The 11,506-nt window shown below is 56.0% G+C and overlaps 1 protein-coding gene across 1 annotated transcript; it reads right to left on the reverse strand.

Moving 5' to 3' along the window:
* Positions 1-220: 220 nt before the first annotated feature.
* Positions 221-1,448, reverse strand: LOC123102391 (uncharacterized protein At4g22758). Its single transcript, XM_044523732.1, has 2 exons — positions 719-1,448; positions 221-632 (listed from the first exon to the last, which is right to left on the reverse strand). The coding sequence occupies exons 1-2, from the start codon at positions 996-998 to the stop codon at positions 439-441; spliced, it is 474 nt and encodes a 157-aa protein (XP_044379667.1). The 5' UTR covers positions 999-1,448; the 3' UTR covers positions 221-438.
* Between the last annotated feature and the right edge of the window lie 10,058 nt (positions 1,449-11,506).

Below are 11,506 nucleotides of genomic sequence, written 5' to 3' on the forward strand. Positions count from 1 at the left end.
TGATGGCAGCATGTAATAAGTACTGAGTTCTCACAGATGGCAGCATATTAGATGTATCAAACACAAATGGCAGCATATTATTAGCACTGGATCATCACAATTTTTTTGCAAATAACCACTTGGTTTATAGAAGTGCAGCCAAAACAACTCATTCCTTCGGGTAGGATACGCAATTCTTATATTCGATGCACACAAACACAGCATAAGCATCAAACCAGAGTAAATGTAACTTCAATGCATATAAGTTTCACATTGGACAATTCTGAATGTATGATTCGAACTATAATCTCATTACATGTAGAGGACGATGAAACAGCAACTGAACCAAAAAAAAAAAAAACGAAGCAACAGACTTCCCAATGCAGTAAAATTGACAGCCGATTACAGCAATGATTCGCTGAATCAAGCGCACTTATTGTATTTGAACTCATCGATGGCTCACACCTTGAAGCTGAAGTTGAGAAGGATCTTGTTTAGGCCAAATTTCCAGCCGCTGATCCCCTTTCTGCCTGGGGAAGAATTAACCGTCGTAGCCACCACCGGCTCAGACCCATTGTTGTCGGCGACGGTCTTCTGCCAGAGCATGAAGCTCCTGCATCCATTGAAGCTGATCCTCTCATCGGCCTTGAGGGCTGCAATGAACGAACATGGAATTCAGGGACGTGCTAGCCAAGAACTAGAGTAAATTATCCATCTGTAATGATGGAACCATGCTTACCGTCGGATCTGCCATTGGCGGTGTAGAGGAGGAAGTTGGCAGCGTCGGAGCCGAGCAGCGGCATGCGGCCCTCGCGGGCATAGCAGCGGAGGGCGGCGCGGATTAGTCCGTTGACGGACTCGCCCTCGTCGACCAGGAACCGTAGCGGGCCGGCGCTGCCGAGGACGGTGACCGTCACCAGCACGCGCGCCCGGCCGGCAACCCCCGCCGCCGCCGCCTTGCCACGGGGCTCAACCTTCCTAAGCTTCATCGGCAGCGTCGACGGCACAGCAACAGCCATAGCGACGGTCAATCAATGAAATCAAACGAAACCTATCAATAAAAATCGCTTGCGTGTTCCTCTCTTTTCTTTTCTGATGAATTCTCTTCTTGGCAGGGAAAAACTCGAGATCGAAATAACCAGGGACGGTTGAGGGGGGAATCGAAAGAAGGTCCGGCGCGCCGGGTCGCTGACGGAGGGAGGGCCGCTCAGGGGTCGAGGCCGATGCAGCGGTGGTACCAGCCCTGCATGCAAGCGCCGAAGCAGCGGAAGGAGGCGGAGGAGTCCCTCTCCGTCTGCGGCGGCGAGGAGGGGGAGGCGGAGATCGTGTGGGTTCCCACCATTCACGAGGGGGCGGAACTCGTCGTCGCGGCGCGGCGGGGAAGGAGATCTGGGCTCCCGGCGGCGAGAGAGGAGGGGGAGGAGGAGGAGGAGACGGGGTCTGTTTCGTTTGTGAAGGGAACGAAGCGTGAGGGGACGGAATATAAGGCACGGCTCCGCTGAGGCTGAGGCGGCGGCCGCGTGGTGAGACGGGGTTGCGCTGGTCTTCCTTGCTTCCAGACTCCAGAGAGAGCGCGTCGATCTGGGCGGTTGGTGGCGGTGGATGGACGGGTGGATGCCGTTCTAGGGCGTCCACGCGGTTGGGACGATCCTTGGCTCCCAAGCTGCCCCTACACGCAAGGTTTTCTCGATACCGGCGCATTTAATTAGATGTGATTATTATATCTATCTATAAAATAAAGACACGCCTAACTAACGAAGGTTTGTTGGCTAGCGCTTCACGGCCAACACGCTAAGGCCTCTTTTGGTTCATAGGATAGAATTATCATAGGAATAGGAATCTTGTAGGAAATGAGATGACATGTATCTCAAATCCTATAAGTAGGAATAGGAAACAAGATGTCATTTGATTGACACCAAAGGAATTTTTCCATTGAGTTTAGGCTCTTTTTTATTTTCCTATGAAATGTGGAGGATAGGAACCAATCCTATGTAGGAATAGGAATCCATTCCTATGAACCAAAGGGCTCTAAAGGAAAAAATCCTATAAGAATCCTATCCTCTAGAATTCCTATGAAATTCCTCTAAACCAAAGGAAGCTTAAAAGGGAAAATAAATATATACCAGCTGATACTCGAAAAGAAAGCCCGATTCCCTCGTGCCTCCTATGTCTGGCATGAGCACATTCGTCTAGTCTTCACCTCCCCACATGTCTTCAGGCAAAAAAAGGAAGAAAAAAAAGCAAGCGCATTGCCTCGTCCTTACACAACGGGCGTCTTACTCCTCTCACTCCATTAGCCTTAAGAACACAATGACCCCCACATCCCTCCTCCTCACCCAATCTGACTTCTCTTCACACACACTTGTTAATGGAGTCTCGGCAGTGATGCTAGGGAAAAATGTTGCTTTCCCGACAACAAACATAGATATGCTCGCACCCCTACCCTCTAACCCCGTACCGCTTCCTTGCCACACAACCACAACGCCCCTTCCCCTTTGATTTTCTAGAGAAAGTTGCACCGCTCCTCCGCCAAAGTTGCATTTTGCCCCCAATGGGGACGTGACTCCAAATTTTGTGGTTCCCTCCTTTCCTCGAATGGTATTTTGGTGTGATGACAATATTGTAGGAGATATGCCCTAGAGACAATAATAACAGTTATTATTTATCTTCAAGTTTGTAATTATGCTTATATATTGTGCTATAACTGCAATGGTCCTTGAGTCCGTATATCCATAAAGTCTTAGAGGAAAACCCATATGCATGTGTGGAAAATAAATGATAAAATGTATTCTTAGTCGTGTCTATAAGACTAGCTCAAGTATTGCATGATGATCACGTTTTCTTGATCATGGGCATGTCTATGTCGGCAACTTTGAGGACACAATATTAGAAGAACACTTGTGTTGAATCGACTCAAATTGATGTTATGCTATGAGATCCATTTGTCACAAGTTAATGGTAAATAACACAGAGAAAGTTAACGCTTGCATAATTCCTTAGACCACCAGGATACCAAGTTCCTTCATGCTTGCTTCATGAACTTTGGGGTTAGTTCTACGTCATTCATAACTGGGTGGCTATTACAGTGGCTTATGGGTTCATGGAAAAGTAGGATAAGGAACTCGATACCTCAAGATTGAGATTTTATCCTCTGGCGATGGAGAGATAGTCTTAGGGCCCTCTCGATGTTACGGTATCCATCATCGTCTGGCCAGACATAGTGTGATTTAATAACAGGGATGCCGAAGCTGGGTTGCCCGGCTCCTATGTCGACCCCTTACATTTCCACACGTTTGGCTAAGGGTGTAACGGGAGAAAGCAACCAGACTAACATAGCGCCGTTTGGAAGATTGATGGTTGTTGCCATGTGTTGTTTTTATCAAAATAGTTGCACGACCGAATGATAAAAAAATGATAATAGTGTAAGAGTGTCGTGGACTAAGCTGGAATCAGCAAACATTTTATTCAAAAGGAGAAGACAAAGTATTATGGGCTATTTGTTAGATCAACAATAATGCATAAGAGAGCCACTCAACATTTTCATCGTGGTCTTCTTCCTCGGTATGACTCAACAAATGGAAAAGAAATTCAGAGAAACACACTGGAAATATTTTTAGAGCTTTTGTTTTTTCTAGAAGAAACAAATTAAAGAAAGAAAAACAAAAGCGAGAAAAACTATTTACACGGGAAAGCTCCCAACAAGCAAAAGAAGAACGATGAAATCTTTTGGGGTTTTCTTTTTAATACTACAACTAACTAGACTAGAAAGAAAAACCGAAAATAAGTAGGAAATAATTTTGGATTTTCTCAAAGTTTTTTCAAACACACAAGAAGAAAGCGAGAAAATAAATCTAACATGGATAGTACAGTGAAAAAGTGTGGACACCGACAACTGAAATGAAAATATGTGAACATGAATGTAATGTTGGTGGAAATACACACTCCCCCAAGCCATTTGAAGAAGCCATCATGTCCCACGTTAAAGTGCTGAGGAGCGGGCACCTGAGGGTCCCACTCCTGAGGCTCCTCCTCTACCGCAACAAGGTTGTTCCGGTAGGCGACAATGTCCTCTGGCAAGATCATGTATCCGCCCTGGCAATAGGATCAAACAAAGCAGGTGCAGGCAACGGAATAACATCACGGGTAATCTCACTAAAGACCAAGTTATAAGGAACATCCATAGTGGTGTTCTCGCTATCAATAAAGTGGTGATGTGCCATAGCCTGGCGGTCTAGGTAAACCTTGGGAAAGTGTCGGGTGGTAGGTGCGACATATGCCAACGGGTGGCTTATCACTGTAGGAGCCAGTAAGACGTCGCCGGTGCCTGGAAATGGGATGAGGCGAAGACATGCACGCCGGCGAATCTTACCCAGCTTCGGGGCTCTCCGTGGAGATAACACCCCTACTGCTGCTCTGCGGGGTCTCCGCATGATCACTAGATGGACAAGTAGCTACACAATGCTCCTTGAGCTGTTCGGTGGGAGGAGGAAGAAGGGCACGGCTAGCTTGCTTCTTCTCCTTGTGTGGTGTCTAAAACTAGCTGGGGGTCCAACCCTTTGCATGGGTGCCCCGGGGGGTTTATATAGGCCTACCCCCCGGGGGTACAATGGTAATCCGACTGGGCGCGGGGCCCAGCCGTCTGTGACTGCGCTCGCCGGCTTCTGCGCCGGCCGCTGGGGCCCGCCGACTGGTGGGTCCCGCTGGCTGCCGGCAACTCGGTCGACAGGCAGGCCCCACTGTCCAGGACCTGGTCGGCGGCTGGTTACTGTTGCTCTATCTTGGCGACGTGGGCTTCGTCGAGGTAGGCGTGGCTACAGTGCCGCCGCCCGGCGGGCGATCGCTGTAGCCTCACCGCGTCTTGTCTCCTTAATGGGGCGTCTCCTTCTAGGGAGGCGGCAAGCCGGCTGCGGGGAGCCGGCTCTGTCTTGGGCCGACTGGGGGAGGCGTGGCCGCCTTCGGGTGTCTCTCTGCCCAAAGGGACCCACCGCCCGTGGGCCGTGCCGGTAGTCCGTCGTGGATGGCGTCAGGGTCGGCATGGCAACAGTGTTGCGCCGGGTGGGTCATGGTCACCCATACGGCGCACTGTGCCGATCATGCTCCGAGATTTGGGGGTGGCAGGCTTTACTGTAGCCACGCCCCGTCTCATCGCCGCTAGGTGGATGCAAACTTTGAGGGTACGGTCTCGACCGCTTTATGGGAGCCGGCTTCTTGGAGTCGGCCTCGTCGCGGCCGGCTTCTCGAAGTCGGCCCTCCCATGGCTTTCTTCATGAGGGCTAAAGTCGGGCCGCCTTCCGAAAGCCGGCCTGTGTGACAGCCAGCAAGGGGAAGGCGGCCCCATGTCTTGGATTCTTGAGAGCCGGACGGGCTCGTAATTTTTTTAGAAGGGCCAGGGGAAGCCGGCTAGGCTACCCATGGCTATTTACTCCGACAGTAGTCCTCGAAGCTGATCGAGCTTCGAGGCGGACAAAGGGACGAGAAGCTTGGTCAGCTTCCTACCCTGAAGAGCCGACTTTGCTGGTGTATGCCAATTTCGGGGAGCCCTGCGTCTTGCAGGCGGGAAAGTGGTCGACCCGCATGCTGACCGCGGGCCCTCCCACGGGCCATGTGGCAGCGAGACCCTGCTAGCGCACGCGCGTGACGGGATGCCGCCGCAGGCCCGGGCCTGCCACTCCTAGGCCTCGGCCCGAACGCTGATCTTCTGCGGCCCAGGTGGACCGCTCGCCTTCCCGTGGCGATTTTATTTCGCCGTTAGGGTGCAATAAACGCGGGACGTGGGGGAGTGGGCACGATCGATCCCCATGTTTCCCCACGCCGCGCCTCCTCGGCTCCGCCATGCGAGCTTATAAGTAGGGGGAGGAGGGGGAGAGATAGAGGTTCGCACGCTCTCTCTCGCTCCGCCCCTTCGCGTCCTCCTTTCTTCCTCTCGTTGCCGCCGCAGCCTCCCGTCTCAGCGCCGCCGCGCCGCCACATCGTCTTGCTCCCATGGCACCGTCGAGCTCGTGGGATGGCTCCAACGTCCATGAGGACCATGTTGAATTCCTCCGCCAGACTCGGGGCCTGCCCAATGCCAACCTCGTGCGGGTCCGCCTGGCGCCAGAGACGGAGATCTCGCCGGCACCGGAGGAGGGCGAGCGGGTCGTCTTCCGCTCACACTTCCTGCACGGCTTCGGCCTTCCGGCGAGCAGATTCCTGCGCTCCTTCCTCGAGTTCTACTATCTTCAGCCGAATCACCTCACGCCCAACACGATGATGCTGCTGTCGGCCTTCGTCTCTCTCTGCGAAGGTTTCTTGGGGCTGCTCCCCACGCTGGAGCTCTGGGGGGAATTCTTCCAGAGCAAACTCGGCACCGTCATCGCAGGCGTGCCCGCCCCCTGCTGGGCCTACATCGCCATGAGGAGGTCGGGCGAGAACAACCCGTTCCCGTCCATCCCCCTGATCTAGTCGGTGAAGATCTGGCAGATGTCGTACTTCTATGTGAAGAATGTCGCCCAGCAAGGAGACCACGTCAACCTGCCGGCTTACGTAGCCGGCCCGCTGGCTGGGAGGCAGCCCTCATGGAGTTTCCGGTCCAGGTCACTGTCTCAGGCCGGGAACGCTGCCGTCTCCCGGCTTCGGGTGATGATCCAGTCGGAAGGCCTGAGCGGGGCCGACTTGGTGGCCGCCTTCGTGGAGTGCCGGATACTTCCTCTCCAAAGCCGGCCCCACATGATGTGTCAGATGAGCGGCCGCTTCGACCCAAGCCGGCTGAGCACCAGGGAGATGCCTCATGCGGAGGTGTCGTACATGGTAAATTATATCTCCAATTGCAAGCTCACCGAGGACTAGCGATACGGCAAGGTGCCGTATTCTCGCGCCAACCCTCCGCCTGTGGTAAGCTTTCCTCTCTTTCTTCTTCTTGTTGGTAGCCGTCTTTATGATGGCCGACTTCTGATCGGTCGGTTCTTCTTAGCAGAACCCCCTTCTTCCGCCGACGACCGGGGCAGCAGGGATAGAACGCCAGTACGTCCCCGACCGCACGGTGGACGACATCGACGACTCGGATTTGGGGGCGGCCGCCATGGAAGACGCCGTCATGGGGGACGACGCCGAGCCCGGAGGCACAGGGCTTACCGCCAGCTTCGAGGACTGGCCGGATGATGCCAAAGCCGAAGTCGCCCCGCGTCGCCAGCCGGCGGCCGACCATCAGGGCGCAGGCTTGTCCACCGCGCCGGCTGCCGGCGGCGGCGCACAGAAGCGCCGGGCGCGTCAATCCTCTTCGGCAGTCGGCCGAAGAAGTCCAAAGCCTCCACCGTGGCGACCAAACGAGATGAGGCGGCCGTGAAAGCGGCCCGCTTCCGCAAGGCGGTGAAGCAGCCTCAGGCGGTCTCAGCGTAAGTCGTCGATTGCCTGGTCGCATGCTTTTCATCGTTCTCTCATGTTCGAACATTCTTCCTAACCTTTTCCCGCTCGCTGGACAAGGCGCCGCTTTCCCTCGAGCAGGGTCCGGGCGGCTCCGTAGTTGGGCCGACTGGAGGGTCTTCGGGCTCCCGCTGCGTGGACCCCCGCGCCGACCTCAGGGAGGCCACGGAGCGGAACGCCCGTGAGGCGCGGGAGGAGCGTGAGGCGGCGGAAAAAGCGGCCGCCCAGGCGGCGAGGGAGCAGGCCGACGCGGCAGCCAAGGCCCAGGCGGAGGCGGCGACCGCGAAAACGGAGGCGGAGGGTTCACGCAACCAGCCTCCGTTGCTCGCCATTCCCCTCCGAGCCGTGGCCCCTGACACCCCATTGCCCCTGGCGGAGGAAATCTTCCAGGACCCGCCGCTGATGGAGAGGAGGGAGGACCTCGTGGTCTTCGCGGGGAGAGCGCCGCCGGCAGCGCCAACTGGAGCGGGCCAAGGCGGCCAATCGTCAGCGGCGCCAGAGGAGCCGGCCGGGGGTGAGCCGGAGGACGGAGCCGGCTTCGAGGTGCAGCCGGTGACGCGTCGGCGCGCAGGGGGAGGCGCCGCTCCGCCGGAGTCGCGCCGAGTTGCGGGCGCCGACCAGTCGGCGGAGGCTCTGGAGGCGGCCAGCACCGCCACGTCCGAGTGGACTCCCAGCGGGGGGACTGGCGAGCTGAATGTGGCAGCTCAAGAGGTCCGGAGCCGGCTTCAAGCTCAGGCTGCCCTGCTGCAGCAGTACACCCAGGAGTTCCTGTCGACGCGGGCCGCCATCCGGGTGAGTCTTTCATTCTTGGCCGCTTTGGTCTCTTGATTTCTTCCGTGGGGGCGTGTCAGCGCACCCACTGGGTGTAGTCCCCGAGATTCGGGCCGACTGTTGAGCAGTCGGGTCGGAGTTTTCTTGACGACTACCTTATTTTTGCTTCCTGTCTGAACTTTCAGGAATATCATAACTCCCGTGCTGCCGCCTTCAACTCCCAGGCTCAGGAGTTGGGTCGGAAGACCGATGACCTGGCCAACAGCTGAAGTAAGTGCTTGATTTTGTCTGTCTCCTGTGGGGGCGTGTCAGCGCACCCACTGGGTGTAATCCCCGAGATTCGGGCCGACTGCTGAGCAGTCGGGTCGGATCTTCCTTGATGACTTTTTCCTTATTGGTTTTTTTCTTTCGTCTTTCATGCTTTCAGGGGCCAACGCCGACTTGAGGAGGGAGCTCAGCGAAGCGCAGGCCGCCCTTCGTACCAAGGATGCTGAGTACGCTGCCTTGGTTCAGGAGCGTGACCGCCTGGCCAAGAAGCTGGCTGACCAAGAGGAGAGCCACAAGGCGGCCCTGCAGAAAGCGCGGGATAGCGAGGCCGCCCTGAAGGCAGAGTTTGAGACCGAGGCGGCGAGCTGGGCTGAGACCCGGTGAGCACTGGATGAAGGCTTCGACCGCATCGAGGACTTGATCGACGGTAAGCCGCCTTCCTCGCTCCTCTCCTGCCCCTTGCCGCCTGGTTTTTGGCCTGACTTGTGCTGCTGCCTATTTTCTTGTGCAGACTACTTTCCCGGCTACTCCGCCTTCGCCACCCAAACCATCGAGGCCCATCACGAGGCGCGCCGTCAGGCGGGGGTCAACATCGCGCCGGACGCGAATCGGACGCTTGAGGAGCAGCTCTTGGCTGTCCAAGCGCGGCTGCAGCCGGCTCACCGGATGCTTCACCGGCTCCAACGTGCCGAGGTGCAGGTGTTGGCCGCCCTCTGGCCCGGCGAGACGATCCCCCGCACCCCAAGCCGGACTGCCGACTGGCTGGAGGTCGCAGTCGGTCGCTTTGAAGCTTGGAAGGCGTCGGCGGCCCGTCTTGGAGCCGGGCGGGCGTTGGAGTTCGTTCGAGCTTGGTACCCAGGGCTGAACCTGGACCAGCTGCGCACTTGGCGGCTAGAGGCCGACGCGGAGCTGGAGGAGGTGCGGCCGGCTATCGCCCAGCGTGCTTCGACGATCGCCGAGTGCACCGACATCAGTGTTTTTGCACCTGAAATCAATGATGACGGCGTTGCCCAGCCGGAGGAGTGGTTCGGTCTGAACCCGGCGGTGGGCGAGGACTCGGCAGAGGAGATCGCCTCCAGCGACGAGGGCAAGGATGACAAAGAAGAGGACGGTGAAGACGTCGAGCCGGCTAGTGGAACAACCGGTCGACCTCAGGCTGACCGTGCCTCCAGCAACGAGGCGCGTGGAAGCGCGCCCTCTGTGGGAGGCGGTGATCAAGCCGAGGTTCGCCAGCCGGCCACTCCTTCAGCCGGCACAACCGTCTTCGCCGACCAGCCCGGCTCGTCGGTCGCTCGGCCAACTTGACCCGCCGTCATTATTTTTCCTGCTTGTTGCCTTTTGAACAATCTTTATTAAGCTTTCGCAGTTCCACCCACTGGGGGTGTATCCAAACTATATTGAATGTTGGCCTCTTGGAGGTCTTTTATGTAAATATTATTATGTGCATGTTTGGTTTCCATTCACGTATGCTTTTTATCCTTAGGCTTTTTCCTTTGCCGCCTTCCCTCTTTGGGGAGGCAAGTACTCGAGTTTTCTTGGATTGAAGTGAAGTGAATGGAAACCGGTTGGCCGGCTACTTTGGTAGTCGGTCGGTGGTAGGCGGCAAATCGGCTTTTGTTATATTAGCCCGTTGGTCCCTGGCCATTTTTCGTGTGGGCATCCGTTCCTGCTTTTGACTCTTGCCAGCCGGACAACCGGTTCTTCGAACTGCGACTTTGGCAAGAGCTAAGCCTGGGTGTCGGCACACTACTTGTCTAACCGCGGGTAGGACTTCTAATATAACTCCAGTCGGCCAGTCCCCGGGCCGACTAGTCGAACCCGGTGCCGGACGGAACAAGTAAATGAAATGACAAGGTCATAAGCATGATACTTTTCATTCATAGATAAAGATGGCAGTCCCCGAGCCCTCCTCGGGGGGCCTATTGTCTCGTATTTAGTACAAAAGTTAGCGTGATACATACTGCATTTCAATTGTAAAATCTTCGAAGGAGGTTGGCGTTCCATGGTCGTTCCGACTCCTTGCCGGAGTCGTCTCTCTTGCGTGCTTTGGGCTTCTGCGCATCGATTAGGTAGTAGGAGTCGTTGCCTAGAGCTCTGCTGATGACGAAGGGGCCCTCCCAAGGGGCCGAGAGCTTGTGCTGGCCGGCTGTTCGCTGGATCAGCCGGAGCACAAGATCGCCCTCTTGGAAAGATCTTGGCCTGAACTTCCGACTGTGGTAGCGGCGCAAACCCTGCTGGTAGATGGCAGACCGGCTGAGGGCTAACAGCCGGCCTTCTTCCAGCAGGTCGACGCCGTCTTATCGTGCTTCCTTGGCCTCCGCCTCCGTGTACATGGTTACCCGGGTCGAGTCGAACTTGATGTCGGTTGGGATGATCGCCTCGGCACCGTACACGAGGAAGAAAGGAGTGAAGCCAGTTGACTTGTTTGGGGTAGTGCGCAGACTCCAGAGGACAACCGGCAGCTCATCGAGCCAACAGCCGGCTGAACGCTCCAGTGGTACGACCAGTCGGGGCTTGATGCCGGAGAGGATGAGGCCGTTGGCTCGCTCGACCTGGCCGTTTGACTGCGGGTGGGCGACGGACGCTAAGTCCAGCCGGATACCTTGGGCTGCGCAGAAACGTGCCAAGGCTCCTTTGGCAAAATTCGTGCCATTGTCGGTGATGATGCTGTGTGGCACGCCGTACCGAGTTGTTATGTCTGCGATGAATGTCACAGCAGTCGGCCCATTTAGCTTCTTGATCGGCTTTGCCTCAATCCACTTGGTGAATTTGTCCACGGCGACGAGCAAATGCGTCATGCCGCCGCGCACCATCTTGAATGGGCCCACCATGTCCAGTCCCCAAACGGCGAAGGGCCAGGTGAGGGGAATGGTCTTGAGTGCCGAAGCCGTCATGTGTTGCTTGGAGCTGAAGAGTTGGCACCCTTTGCAATATTTAACTAATTCTTTGGCATCATCCAAAGCAGTCGGCCAGAAGAAACAATGGCGGAAAGCTTTGGCGACGAGTGATCTTGAAGCTGCATGGTGGCTGCATTCTCCTTGGTGAATGTCTTTGAGGATTGCAATGCCCTTCTCTTGCTGGACGCACCGTT

Source organism: Triticum aestivum, chromosome 5A, assembly GCF_018294505.1.
Source record: "Triticum aestivum cultivar Chinese Spring chromosome 5A, IWGSC CS RefSeq v2.1, whole genome shotgun sequence".
Lineage (NCBI taxonomy): Eukaryota > Viridiplantae > Streptophyta > Magnoliopsida > Poales > Poaceae > Triticum > Triticum aestivum.